The sequence below is a fragment of the Callorhinus ursinus genome, unplaced genomic scaffold (assembly GCF_003265705.2).
Source record: "Callorhinus ursinus isolate GAN/ISIS: 27379988/994484 unplaced genomic scaffold, GSC_fseal_2.0 scaffold11, whole genome shotgun sequence".
Taxonomy (NCBI): Eukaryota; Metazoa; Chordata; class Mammalia; order Carnivora; family Otariidae; genus Callorhinus; species Callorhinus ursinus.
In genome coordinates, this window is record NW_027397073.1 from 12,440,953 (window position 1) to 12,456,462 (window position 15,510).

At 41.5% G+C, this 15,510-nt stretch overlaps 1 protein-coding gene across 2 annotated transcripts in view; it reads left to right on the top strand.

The window, feature by feature from the left end:
• The first annotated feature begins 8,058 nt into the window (after positions 1-8,058).
• Positions 8,059-15,510, top strand: part of VPS4B (vacuolar protein sorting 4 homolog B) — a 32,040-nt gene continuing 24,588 nt past the window's right edge. For both annotated transcript variants that reach the window (XM_025886335.2, XM_025886336.2), the window contains exon 1: positions 8,059-8,324. In XM_025886335.2, coding sequence (XP_025742120.1) covers positions 8,298-8,324 — 27 coding nt within the window. In that variant the 5' untranslated portion in view covers positions 8,059-8,297. The remainder of the gene's footprint in view (positions 8,325-15,510) is intronic.

Consider the following 15,510-nt stretch of genomic DNA (forward strand, 5'->3'; position numbering starts at 1 on the left):
TCATTTAAATATCAGATTCGGGTGCTGCATACCTAATTGAAGCTCTATCAGCACCAGTTGGTTGAGTGATTAAAAAATATTGTTGGTTCAAGGCATAGGGAACATAGTCAATGATACTGTAACAGTGTGTGATGACAGGTGGTAGGGACCCTGTGGTGAGCACAGCATAAGGTACAGAGTAGTTGGATCGCTATGGTGCACACCTGAAACCAATGTAACATTGTGTGTCGACTAGGCCCAAATAAAAAAATTTTTTAAGAAAAATATTGTTGGTTCAAGCATAGGCATGTTACTAATTCAATTGTCTCTTCTTAGAGTCTCTAGGTTTATATCTATTTACACATTTAATAAGAATTCCATGTCACATGCTTGGATCCAAAGTCCAACACAGTTACATGTCTTACGTGAGATTGGGAGATTAAATGTCTCATGTGGTTTTTTAAAAGTACAAACCTTAAGGTGCGTTGAAACAGCGGCTTCCAATAAAACATTTTTTAGGCTTGGCAATTTTTGGTTCGTCATCTCGCCATTGACATTTATCAGTTTCAAATTTGTTTTTAAATACTAAACGGGGAAACCGATGAATCGCAAAGAAGAATGTTGCCAGTTGATTTTCAATCTCGAGGTGGTCAGGTTGACCTTTTACTTAGGGGTCCAGTCCTGCCCCCCACACTCTCCTCTACTCAGAATATTATCCTCGCTTATTACTCAGAAATGTACCGTACTGCCATTTACTAAATGTTTAGCTAGTAATTAAATCGGGAGGCTTCTCTATGTGTTCTACACAAAACCACAACCAACTTTTTTTCCTGACACAATGCTATCTTTTTGAAAACGTGTGCAGATCTAAGTCTAAAAAGAAAGAAAATGAAGATGGAAGTAAAGCTTAAGGTCTGGACAGATTTGCTTGAAGTCAATACTAATGAGCTTCTGAAAGAGTGAAGGGAGCATTACACTATTTTCAGAAGCAGAAAAAAACACCACTAAACAGACATATCATGTTCAAGCCCTCTCTGGTACAACACGTAATGGCTACTCTTATGGTGTATTCATTTTATTTTTGCTTAATCTTGTTGTTGAGTTGACTTAATTTAGCAATCAAATGGGACAATGAACAACTGATTTAGACTATAATTCCAGGGAAAATGTTCATTTAGATAACAAAATGCAAATTTTCTTTGCTAATCTAGACAGTCATTAGCTTGATGATGGCATTGTTGCTATCTGGTGCTGGGGGCTGTTCTGAGATTGAACCCAAATTCTCTCAAGCCCTTCTTCTGGAACCAATCCATGAGACGTAAATGGAGGCTGATTTTTGGACTAAAAATGATTCCACACAACACTCTCCCCCCAGATGTCCATGTTGATTTAGTGGTAGCATCTTGGGGAAATTTTGCCTGTTCAAAAAAGACAACGGGAAGAGATTCTGGAGAAGGAGCTCTCAATGAACAACACGAGCTTCTAGGTCCAAGTCAATTTGGTGCTAGAATATGTATTGGTCAGCATATTTCAAAGGTACAGAGAAGTGATTCCTCTTTCTAAACCAAATGCTTCTGCTCCATGCAATTTTCCAAGGCAGTGATTTATCATGAAGATTTTCTTTATAAGCATCTATCTTTACTCCAATTTTTATTATCTATTTTTATTACCCTAATGGATGTAATAATTACCACAGTGCTGTATAAGAAATCATAAATATATATATATATAGAGAGAGAGAGAGAGATTACCAATAAAAATTGTATAGTTGCCTGTGAATGTAGTATTTATAATATGAAATCTTACATATTGCTCTAATGTTAAAAACAGTATTAATTTCTCCGATCTCCTTTATAGGGATGTCTTGTAAAATATTGCTGTGGTAGACATACTCCAAAGGATCCCCAGTGAGTCATGCCCTTGAATAATCCTCTTCCCTAAGTGCAGACAGACCTGTGACTCCCTTCAAACCAACAGAATATGGCAAAAGTGTTGGGATTTTACAGATGGAATAAGGTCCCTAATTAGCTAACTTGGAGTTAATCAAAAAGGAGATTATCCTGGGTGGGTATGACCTAATCAAGTAAGTACTTGATCCTAGGAGGGTCTGAGCCTTCTCTGAGGTCAGAGACTTGAAGCAACAGAGACTGTGTGTGGGCATGCACGCATGGGTATTCCTGGTTTTGATGGAGCCAGCTATCATGAATTCTACAGACATAAGGAAATTAATTCTGCCAACAACCTCAGAGAGCTCAGAAGCAGATCCTTTCCTAGTTGAGTGTCCAGAACACATAGGCCAGCCTGCATTTTAATTTCAGCCTTGTGAGACCTTGAGCAGAAAACACAGCAAGGCCAGTCCAGAACTCTGACCCACAGGAACTGGGAGATGCTAAGAGTGTATTGTTTTAAGCTGCTGACTTTGTGGTAATTTTTTATGCAGCAACAAAAAAATGTATATAATAGCATTTAAAATAATTATTTACAACACTATAAGCATTTCCTTTAAATTAGGAAGAAGGCTAGGATGAGTGCTCTTGACACTTTCAACATTATACAGGAAAGAGACAAAGGTATCACTGCCTGCAGATGTTTTCATTGTTCATCTATAAACCCCAAGAGGATATGTTGTTAATCTATTAGAAACAACATATGTGCCAAATTAACTTACACATACTCATGGTTTCCTACATACAAACCACAATCAGGAGAAAATGTAAAGAGAAGAAATTATACTACACATGATAGCAATGATACAATAAAATACCTAGAAATAAGCCTAGAAGAAATGCTTAGAAGTTATATAAAGAAAAATAATGAAACTTACTGAGAAGCATACAAGAAGACTTGAATAAAAATCTGTTTTTGAAATCTGAGGGAAATTCAATATCATAAAATGTTCACCTGCCCTAATTAATCTACCAATTCAATTCCAAAATAAATAAGCTTTTTAGGTGGAACTTGACAAAGTGATACCAAAGTTGACATGGAAGAATAAATATAAGAAAATCATAACTATCCTGAAAATTATGGATAGCTAACATTTGGTGGGTGTTAACCATATTCCAAGCCCAATTCTACTATATGCTAGGCTCATTTAATTCTCACACAGCCCCATTTGACAGGTAGCGTTGCCACCCTCATTTTACAGAAGCAAAAACAGCATCCTACAGAAGATAAATAATTATCTGATATGCATTCGAGCCAAGATTTGAACCAAGCATTCCAACATCAGAGCCTGAACCCTTAGTTTTCCATTCTGCTTAGAATGAATCAGGCAGTTCCACAAAATACTGAATTGTATTACAAAGCTACTATAATAAAAAACCATTTTCCTGGCATAAGAAAAGATAGGGAAAAGGGATCATTAAAACATAATCAAGATTTCATGGGGCGCCTGGATGGCTCAGTCAGTCGAGCGTCCAACTCTTGATTTCCGTTTGGGTCATGATCTCTGGTTAGTGGGAATGAGCCCTGCATCTGGCTGCCTGCTCAGCAGGGAGTCCGCTTGGGGTTTTCTGTCTCAGTCTCCCACTACTCCTCCCCCTGGCACTCTCTCTCTTTCTCTCAAATAAATAAATAAATGTTAAAAAAAAAACATAATTAAGATTTCAGACAAATCCTTGTGAGAAATTGTTACATGCTAAAGGTAGCCTTTCAGATGAGTGGAGGAAAAAAATGGGTGCTAAATACTATTGGGACAATATTGATTATCAATTTGGAATAAATAAAAGTAAAACAAAGCTAGATCTTGACCTCAACTGTTACACCAAAATAAATTCCAGAGAGGTCAAAGATTTAATGCAACAATAAAATGTCTAAAGTATTGTACAAAGATACAGGTATATTGTCATTGTTTTAAATAATCTAGTAGTGAGTAAGATCTTTCTAAACATAACCAAAAAAGAAAAAGGAAAAGAGTGATAAATGTAACTGTGTTGAAACAAATTTTCATGCCAAAAGAAGTAATAGAAAAGAACAAAGTGGGAAAATATTTGCAACACATATAACAAAAGAACTTCCTTAGTGTACAGAGGACTTTAATAAATCAATAAAAGAAAGATGAAAAGGTGAGCACCACACCAGAAAACTGGACAAAGAATTTGAACACAGTTCAACACAAATATGGAAATACATTAAAAAAAAAACTCTTATTGTGGAGAATTTTAAACATATAGAAAAGCAGAGAGATTGGTGCATTGGACAATCCCCCCACCCTGCACCCATTCCCAGTCATCAAGGCAGTAAGTCATGGCCACTCTTGTGTGTTAAACACACACATACACACACACACACACACACACACACACTCTTCCAACCTACCCATCCCTACACTACATCATTATGAAGCAAGTCATTTTATCTGTAAATGTATCAGAGAGCATATACGATTAGAAAATGCTGTTTTTCCTATTATAGTGCCAAAGATCAATTATTTTTTTAAAAAGGATTTTATTTATTTGTCAGAGAGAGCACGTGTGGGCACAAGCAGGGGAAGTGGCAGGCAGAGGGAGGAGCAGGCTCCCCACAGAGCAAGGAACCAGATTCGGGGCTCCATCCCAGATGCTTAACTGACTGAGCCACCCAGGTGTCCTGAAGATCAATTAATTGGTATTAATTGAGCCAAGGGTCTTGAAAAAGGGAGAAAACTGAAAAAATGTAGCTCACGCCAGATACTCTCTGAAGGGGAAAAAAGGGAGTTCTGACTGTTTTCAGCTTTCAGCCACAACCGCTTGAATACTGAATCTAGTGCAAGAGCACAGGAGGTGGGGCGCCTGGGTGGCTCAGTCGGTTAAGTGTCTGCCTTCAGCTCGGGTCATGATCCCGGGGTCCTGGGACCGAGCCCCACGTCAGGTTCCCTGCTCAGTGAGGAGTCTGCTTCTCCCTCTTCCTCTGCCCCTCCACCCCGCTCATTCTCTCTCTCTCTCTCTCTCTCTCTCTCAATCAAAAAAAAAAGACGCATTGGAGGCCTTAGCTGTACAGGAGGACTTGGGTTGAACAGGAGTAGGGAAAGGAGTTAGAAATCAATTCTTTCTAAGGACATTATCCGTGTTCCAAGTATTCACAGTCTGGGGGATGGTGGTGTTAGCCTGTAAATTTCTTGAGGACAGGCACCTCATCTTCTGCACGAAAGCCTTACAGTGTATCTGCCCATAGGTAATCAACAACCATGAAGAGCTACTTCGATGGACATACCCTCCCTCACAAGGCTGATGGACATTGACATCATCAGTCCAGAAACGCTGTGTGACTCCATATGAATAAAATGAATAGCAGCTATTGAGGAAGGGCTGGGTCTGCAGAGTTCCCAGGCACATGCCGACAGGTATGCTGCCTGATATGGAGAACAGGTTTCCTGCCCAGAAACTGCCTAAGTCACTTCTTTCACGTGATCAGCACTGTTGGTGCTTTGCCTTCTTTATAATTATACTGCAGGTCAGGGAGGGAGCTGGTGACTCAACAAGCTGGGACCAGGCTTCTGGGTGGACTTGAGTGGCTGTGCAGGGCATGCTGTGAGGACTTTCAGATTAGGCATTTCCTTTAAGATGGTTTGAATGAAATGGACTTGGTCCTGAATGGGCTGGACAAGAGACTCGCTGAGCCTGAAACCACAAATGTCACTTAACAGCCAACTAAATTTCTTAATCTCCAAAACCCTTGATCATGAGCAAGGTGACTTCATTCTCTTCAACAAACCTTGGCTATTTAAGCACATACTCTGTAGGTATATGTGGGGAGAAAGGGCACAGCGGGTTACAAAAAGGAATATGGTGAAGTCTTTGGCCTTGGTGATTTTACAGTCTAGAAAGGATGGACACTGTGTGAATGAGGCTAACAATTTTTGAGTCTCTGCAGTGCTCCAGGCACTGTATTAGGGACTTAACGTGCATTATGTAAGGACAATTCAAGGTCAAAAGTGCTATAAGAGTTCAGAAATGTTTTGAAGCTATCTTGAGGAACTAACATTGGAACTAGCACTTGAAGAACAGGTATGATTTCAACCACGTTGAACTGGTGAAAGCAATCGTGGGAGCGAGGATGTATTAATCAAAGCCCAAATAGGTGATGGGCTTCTGGAATGGGACATATGCTATCTGGCTCAGTACACTGTGTTTTCTAAAACCTAACACTGTTGCCATAGCCTCCTACTTGATCTTCCCACCTCCTCTCTCTTCCTGGTGCATTCTACAAACAACTGTGAGATCCATTTTCATAAAACCAATATTGGATTAAATCAGGACCCTACTTAATCTACTTTCTTTTAAAAGGAAGAAAGTTAGGAGGGAGAGGAAGAAGGGCAGGATAAAGGGAGGGGCGAAACTTTCAATGAATACTTAATCCCCATAGAAGAAAGTCCAAACTCCTTATCATCCAAAGCTTTGAGGACCTAGCAGTGCCCATTGGCGCATTTTTAGCTTCTGCTCCTGCCACTCCTTCCCCCAGAGCTCCTCCTGCTTCCTACATTCTAGCCATCCCTCACACATGCCAGATATTTACTCTCCTGTGCCTTTATTCATGCTTTGTCTTCTGGCTGAAATGGCCTAGATTCTGTCAAAATCAGTTTAAGATTTTAAGATTTAGTTTAACAGACACTTTCCCCATGAAATTCCTAGCCACTCATTCCAAATTAAGGGGTCTCTCCTCCGTGGCCTTGTGGTGCAATCTGCCTCAGTTCTACCATTTGTCACTGTTTATCTTCTAATATTCAACCTGGAGTCAGGTGACCTGGGATCAAACGCCAACTTTGCCACTTAAAAGCTGCATGGATTGGGGAACATCTATGTCTCTGAGGCTTAGCTTTCCTCATGTGGGATACTTAAGATCGACGTCACAGAATAAGGAAATAAGATATGTGGAAGTACTTTATAAATCTTCACACATGTAACATTTTTAGATTTACATTTTTAAACATGTAAAAGGTAACAAGTTTCTATCCCACTAGAATGTAAGCTCCCAAAGAGCAGGATTAAAAAAAAAAAAAACACCTTTCATTTTAAAATAATAGATACAAGAGTTGCAAAGATATAGAGAATTCCCACATACTCTTTACCCGATTTTCCCTGCTGTTAACATCTTATCTTGTCTATTTATCAAAGCTAAGAAATTTGTATCAGTATAATACTATTAGAACTGAGTAGTTGACAATACCTAGTAAGAAGGGGGCGGGAGGTATGTTAACCATTTAGGAGACACCAGATGATTGGAAAGAATTAGGGACTGAGTGCAAAATAAAATGAAAGGAATGATTAAATATCTATTTCACTTTCCTTTAGGAAGTTTAACCATGAAAGTTAGAAGGGGAGGATTTTGGCAGCAAACAATAGAAACAGCTGAGGAAAGGTCTTATTTTAGTTCTGCGACTAATCCCTGACACGTGATCTCACATAAAACACTTAACCTCTCAAGTCATTAACCTTCTTTAGAAACGGTATTAAAAGATATCTGGTCTACCAGTTTCGCAAGACTTGTGTTCAGGAGCCTGCTTCTCAGCAAAAACGTGAGCTCCTCGAGGGCAGCTGCTATACGTACCTTTGATTAACATGCTCAGGGCCTCACAGAGCCATGACAATCGTTCGAAAAGTGCTTGCTGAATGGAGTGTAAAGTGTTGAGTAATGAGCCCCGAAGCCTACTGAGATCTTACTGTTCACCTAACACTATGCTATGGCACGTCACTAGCATTCTTCACAATCCTGAGGTAGGCACTATAATTACCCCCCATCTGGCGCAGGCACGGGCCCAAGTCCCCAGCTGATGGGTCTTGGAAATGGGATGACTTTTTTCACTCAAAAGCCATCGAGCTACAGAGCACGCTCCATGGCGTGGAGTGGAAGGGGTCAGAACCAATAATTCACCTCAAGTATAAGACATTTGGAAAAAGAAGGGAACAGATCTCGACCCCGGGTGTCCTCTCTGCCCCTAGGCCGGAGCCGCAGTGCGCTTGTGCTCAGCTTCACCGCCACAAACCCAGGGAGCGCTTCAAAGATGTCGCTGCAGGCCTCGCGAGATCCCAGGGCAAAAGCGAGACCCGGCGGCTGGAGCCTGGGTAGCGCGCGTGCTGATGACAAAAGCGGAAGTGCTGGGGCCAGAGGCGGGGCGAGAGCCCGGAGGGGGCTTAGGATTGCGGAAGTTTTGTGAGAAGGGTCGGGCGGCTCTTGGAGCGCCGTTCGTTTTTGGAAGTTCCAGAGAGGAACCTGCTGCTCGGGTCCGAGAGCCACCGGCCTGCACACGTTTGGGGGCAACACCCGGCGCGATTCGACGTTGCCGCTGTTGGCTTCCTCTGCCCTCGTTCCTCCCCAGAGAATCGCCTCGGATCTCCGCCATGACATCCACCTCGTCCAACCTCCAGGTATCACTGTTCTCCCGCCCCCTGGAGAGCCGGAGCCTAGGGGCGGCGCGGGTTTGGGAGTGGGGGCCGAGGAGGAGGGAGGAAGCGGCCGCGCCCCTAGTGCGGGGCGGAGGAGGGCGGCGCTCGTGCCCAACCTGCAGGCGGGAGGGTCGGGCTCTTTCCTCCAGCTTCCGGGGTCTCCAGAGCCCACCGGCTATGTGGAAATCTTCACTTTGTTTGAGGTGGTTTTTTTTCCTCTTTTGAACCGAACTGGGCATGGCTTTGAACGAGAGGCCCAGACGCTCCAATCACTGTAAGAGAAAAGAACATAAGGTTTGCAAAGCACTGCCCTGAGCCAGTTGAAGATAAGGTGGTCTTAGTTCTCCGTCTCTCAAGCTGGTATGGCAAAGCCCTTCTCTTTTAGCTGTCAGGTGTATAGAACTATGAGGACAGTCTTAGAATTTGAGGGATCCGTGAATTCATTGAGCTGTGCATTCATGTGCTCCCAAAATGGATACAAAATCAGGGAGTAGTTTTAAGCTCCTTTGTGCTCCACCTTCCCACCCCTACCGCAGCGAGTACAGTGTTTTGTACATAAATCAGACTTCTAAACTTTTAGACATAATTGTTGGATCTCTATGGAATTCATTTGAGAAGACAAATCTCTGAAATGGTGCTTCCCATCCCTAGAATGGATCTGAGGTTTCAGAGGGGTTTAGGATGTGTCTTAACCTCGAGGACTCCCAGTCCACTAGGTCAGTTTTGGGGAAAGATCGGCATAAAATATCTGTGTTGAGTCCTTGTCTTGGTCTTGCAGTAGTTGATGAGACATTTATTGAGTGCCTGGGGCAAGCTCAAGGATAATGGAAGACCTGCGCAAACGAGGGTAATTGATCCTGAAGAAAGACCGCTGAAAGTAGATCCATTTAAATAGAGCTCAAAAATTCACCAAAAAAAAAAAAAACTTGGGGGAGGGAGGAGCTTTCCTGGGACTTTTACCTTGAAAATGGACCCAAAAGATTGTATCAAAGTGAACGTTTTATATATCTCAAAACATCATTGCAACTGTGACTTAGAATCAAGAATAGGTCATATGTCGATTTTTGTATCTTTCCCAACAGGCTTGCGTTTAGTAAGATATAATAAAGATAAAATAATCTCCACTTAACATTGTTTGTTTGTTTGTTTGTTTGTTTATTTTTTGTAGTCCCATTCAGAAAGGGTCTTTTTGGTAAATGTTCTTGGAAAAAGTATTGTCCCTTTGAATATCAAAGGCAATTTCTTTTGAAGTGCTGTCTTCATCCTTGTTGGTCAGTTAACTCGTTTTATTCCACTAACTTTTCATTTGTCAAGACCTTGCATGTAATCTGGACATTCCGCAACATAATTTTCATCCACTCACTGATACCTTTTTTCTTTTGTAATAACTGCACTTTCATTCTGTACTCCGTTTGCATCATATTTGAATTGGGGCAGGTGTTCCTCAATGAATCAGACTGACACATATTAAGGGCATGTTGCTGGTGTTAAACAGGGAGAGATGTTGAGTTATAATTTTATTGTGGCTGGGTCATAGGTGCCCTTTCTCATTCAACCTTTTTAACCTTCTAACCTAGGAAATTTGGATGAAGAATATTCAAATAACAAATAATTTTCCCACCGAACAAGGCAAGACTCCCCGTAACCAGATGCTTATAATCTAATGGAGGAATGCAGATAATTAAAAATCAAAATTATAAGATAGTACAATAGTGCTATAATAGAAGTAGAGTTGAGTGCAGGAGGGCAGAAAGGAAATGTTTCACAGAGATGATGTGAGCTTAGATAATGTGAAAGGTACTGACACTAATTGTCCACCTGGTATTTGGTGTGATCTTATTTAATCTTCAAAACAACTCTTCAATATTACTCCAGTTTCTCAGTGTAAGAAACGAAAGTATATTAAAGTTGTGATTTTAATTAGTTTTGAAGTTAGTTTTGAATCCAGGTTTATTTGCTTGTAAGTTTGTGCTTTCTTTCACTATGAAATTAGGCCTTTTTGGACAAGAAAATGGGATGCGTTTCACGTAAAGACAAAGAATATATACCTCAGTCTAGAAGTGTAATAAACCTTGGAGAGGGTTGGGAGAAATTGCAAGTAATGCAGTATGCATAGAACTCAAGTTTACTCCTTATCCTAAATATGCCATTCATTTTTGCTAAGTCTTAGGGAATCATAAAAGCAATATATCACCCTTGATTTCCCAGGGCTTGTATTCTGATGCGAGAAGACATGTAAAGTGGCCGAATGGGGATACTGTGTGATCTTTGGAAGTGTGCACCAGCGGCAGTGGAAATTTCGAGGGCGCATAGGCTAGGCCCCCTGGGGTGGGGGTGGGGGGGCTTTGCAGCAGGAAGACCATGACTATGCTGATGCTTAGAGAAGCTGGAGTCTCACTGGAAGATAGTCAGGTAGTATATTCCAGGTAGAGAGTGCACCGTAAACGAAGGCCTGAGGTCTGAGTTGTCTGGGTTGTCCCTAGTTTGGTAGGACTGGGACTGAGTGTGTAAGGTGGGAGGACCGGCCTAGTTAGGCCATGGAGAGGTGTGTGCCACACAGAGATGATTGCTCTGTAGATGGAGAATCAGAAAGAAATCTGCCCGGGTTTTTATTGTAGAAGGAGACTATCATTTGTGTGCAGGGGACAACTTGATTGGTAGCAGGCCTGGAAATAGGGAGACCAGTTGGGAAGGCAGGGTTCTGTGTGATGGGAGATGGTGAGGGCCAAAGTAGTGTAGTACCTGTTAAAGAAGAAGAGAGGATTGATCAGAGACAGATTGAAGAGGAAGAACGGTCAGGCCTGGCTCTGCACTTAGAAGGAGAGCGCAGGAGGAGTCTGGCTTTTCTCCCAGATCCCTGGGTTGCATGGGGAGGAACTGGTTCTGGGATTACAAGAAGAGGGGCATATTTGGGGGCAGGTGTTCTGGAACATTTGAGCTTGAAATGCGTTGTGGGGAAAACCAAGTGGAAATGTTCAATGAGTGGTTGGATACATATGCACAGAACTAGAGAGAGGGGGCCAGGCTGGAAACGAGGGTTTGAGAGTTAATAGTGTACAGATGGTAGCAGAGGTTGTGGGCATCCTGGAGAGTTCATAGAATGAGGAAAAACAAGGAACAGGTAGAAACTCTGGAATAGTGGCATTTAAGGAGAGAGAAAAGGGAGTCTGAAAAAGAATCATTAATATAATCCAGAGTAAAACCAGGAGAGAATGGTGCCATGGAGGCTAACGGAGGAGGAGGCCATGTCCAGTTGTCTGTTAGGAGGATTAAATGCTGTGGAGAGAGAGGTAAGTGTGAGACCTGGTAGTCAGCAGGAAGCATTGCCGTGGAAGAATCAAGGAACTGTGATGAACTTGGAGTTCTTTTGGGATTTTGCTATGGAGCTGAAAAGATGAGTAAGGTAGTTACTAGAGAGGAACCTAGGAACTGGGGAGAGCCGGTGTGTTTTAGTTTGTGTTTTGTAGATATGAGTTTGAAGTAGGACTTTACATACATGTTTATGCGGAGGAAGGCCCCAACAAAAAAGGGGGGGAGGGGGAAGGTTAGGTTGGGGAGAGCAGTAGAGTGGCATATAATTGATAGGGTGAATGTCAGAGAAGGAAGGTGAGGATGGTCTCCAGAGCATAGGGAAAAGACATAGCATTGACAGGAAAATATCCAGTGGGGAAAAATGGTTAGAGATTATAGAGGTAAAATAACCAAAAGGAAGATTTTGAGAAAGCAATTGGGGATTTTTTTCATTTGTTCAACAATTTTATTAAGTACCCAGTGTGTGCCAGGCACTGTTCCAGGCTCTGGGGATAGGGCAGTGCTGCAGTTGAAGTCCCTGTGCTCATGGAGCTCACGTATATATATAAGGAGATAGGCAATGCGTGAGTGTCTACAGATAAATGTAACGATAAGCACAATGATGGGCTGGGGGTGAGAGAACTGAAGGCAGCGACGGAGGGAGTACAGCCTCTGAAATCGATTAGGCAGGGCCTCTCTGAGGACTTGGCATTTGCTCTATGGCTGAAAAGGAGACTGTCATGCACCTATGCGGGGGGGAAGAGCATTCTAGGCAGAGGGACCAACAGTGCACAGGCTGCCTGCGTGAAGGTGGACTAACGGGTTTGAGATGCAACCCAGAAGGAGCTAGGGCAGGGTCACTGAAGGCCTTGTAGACCATGACCATGACCCAGCAGTGGAAATCCATCAAAGGGGCCGGCCCTTCACTGGTTGCCATAAGGACTTCAGGGTGTTGAGTGCGGAAGCAGGCTGACCGCTTAGGAGGCACAGTGGTAGTTTTGACACATGTATTAGTGGATTGAGCTAGGATAGTAGCGATGGAAGTGGTCAGGACTAAGAGTAGTTGGCACTCCAGAACCATGCAAGACATAGTTAATTTCATTTCAGATGAAAAATGCTGACAGAAACAAGGGTGAAGTGGGATATTCAGCAAGGGAAAAACAGATGCATATTCTCAAATCATGTTTGATTAAAGGTTTAACATGCGCTGTCTAGTACAGTAGCTACAAGTAGCTGTTTAAATTTGAATTTTACTTAAGATTTAAAAGTCCTCAGTCACGCTAGCCACAGGTGCTCAGAAGCCGATTATAGATAGTGGCTTGCATTTTAGACAGTGCAAATACAGTCATGACCATCAGAGAACGGCTGGTTTAAAGTCATTAGTACCGTACTTGGCGCTAGATGATTAGATACTGACTGTAAGAGTTTTCCTTTAACCATCATTATGGTGCCAAAAAGAGGACTAACTGCCAGTGAGGGGAGTGTGTAGCTGGAGAGGTGAGTAGCACAGCAATTCAAAATAGTAGAAGAAAACTGTAGCTAGAATAAGAAAGAACTTATTTCCTCTGCATGGCGTAGCCACAAGTCTTCTGCATCCTTTTTTAAATGACCAGGTGCACCAAACCACCAGTTGACCATGTGTATGAGTGCTGTGACTCCACCCTTTATATCCTGCCTAACTTACCAAACTTTTGAAAATTTAGCTTCAAGTTCAGGCTATTTGAGCTGTGAAATACGTACTACTACATCTTATCAATGCTAAAACACCATTTCTTTTTTTTTCCCCTCCTGCTACAACAGATGGAGGGCCTATTCCTCCCATTTGCAGTTTTCATCCTATCTGCAGTCCATACCAACTGCTTCAAAATATACTATTCTCATGTGATTGGTTTGGGATTGTTTGAATGATTTTTTTGTCTTATCTTAATTATATGCTTATTTTTACTATAGCATCACCATGATCCTTTTTTCTACTGGCTCTTATTCTTGGTGGATACAGTTTTACTACCTGGATGAATCAGGTGGAATGTTTTAATAAACTATGCTTGTTGTTATATATATGTGTATATTTTTAAATATTAAAAATAGTTTTTTAATGAAAGTTTTATTTTGTGATAACCACAGGTTCACATGCAGTTGTGAGAAATAATGGAGAGAGATCCTGTTTACCCTTTGCCCATAGTGGTAGCATCTTATAAAACTACAGTACAGTATCATAACCCGGATGTTCACATTGATACATTCCACCAGTCTTACTCAGATTTTCCAGTTTTACGTGTACTCATGTATGTATATATATATATTTTTTTTAAAGATTTATTTATTTGAGAGAACGTGTGCGCACAAGCAGGGGGAATGGCAAACAGAGGGAGAGGGAGAAGCAGACTCCCCACTGAGCAGGGAGCCCAACCTGATGTGGGGCTCTATCCCAGGACCCTGAGCTGAAGGCGGCCACTTAACTGACTTAACCACCCAGGCGCCCCTCTACTCATGTATAATTTGTGTGTGTGTTCAGAGTTCTGTCACATGGGTAAGTGTCTTCCATCCCAGTCATGATACAGAATAGTTCTATCCAGGGACGCCTGGGTGGCTCAGTTAAGCAACTGCCTTAGGCTCAAGTCATGATCCTGGAGTCCCAGGATCGAGTTCTGCATCGGGCTCTCCGCTCAGTGGGGAGACTGCTTCTCCCTCTGACTCTCTCCCCTTTCATGCTCGCTCTCACTCTCTCTCAAATAAATAAATAAAATATTTAAAAAAAAGAAGAAGAAGAAGAGTTCTATCCACAGGGATCCCTCCTCTGGCCCTTTTAGAACCATAATCACCTCCCTTTCTCTTCCCCTGCCCCACATCCTTGTTTCCTGACAATACTAATATGCCCTCCATCTCTGGTTTTGTCATTTTGAGAAGGTTATAAAAATAGAATCATACAATATGCAACCTTTTGGAATTGGTTCTTTTCACTTAGCATAATTCTCTCAAGATTCATTCATGTCCTGTGGATCACGGTAGTTCCTTTTCATTACTGAGTAGTACTCCATGCTGTGGGTGTATCACAGTTTGTTTAACCACTGTAAGGTTAAAGGACATCCGGAATATTCATGTATAAATTTTTGTGTGAACACAAGTCTTCATTTCTCTGGGATAAATACCCAGGAGTGCAGTTGCTGGTTAATTACAGTAGCTGCATGTTTACATTTGTCAAAAAACAAACCAGTTCCCAGAGTGGCTCTACCATTTTCATCCTACCAGCAATGTATAAGTGATCAGTTCTCTGTATTCTTACTAGCATTGGGTATTATTGTCATTATTTTTTTATTTTAGCCATGCTGATAGATGTTTTGAGATATCTCATGGTGGTTTTAATTTGCCTTTCTCTAGTGGCTAATGATTTTAAATATCTTTTTGTGTGCTAATTTGCCATCAGTATTACCTCTTTGGTGAAATGTCTGTTCTTGTCTTCAGCTGACTTTCTACTTGAATTCTTTTTAAACTGTTCAGTTTGGGGAGTTCTTCCTATATTCTAAATACTAGTCCTTTCCTAAATATGTAGTTTGCAAATATTTCTCCCAATCTGTAGCTTGTCTTTTCATCCTTTTAACAGGATTTTTTACAGACCAAAAGTTTTTTAATTTGATGAGGTCCAACTTATCATTTTTCTTTTCTTTCTTTCTTTTTTTTGAAGTATAATTGACATGTAACACATTTGCTTCAGGTGTATAATATGATTCATTATTTGTATATATTGTGAGTTATCAGTACAATAAGTCTGTTTAATGTCTCTCACCTTTCATTGTTAGAAAAATGGTTTTCTTGTGATGAGAACTTTTAAGACTTACTCCCTTGGGAACTTTCAAGCATGCAATGCAGTATTATTAAC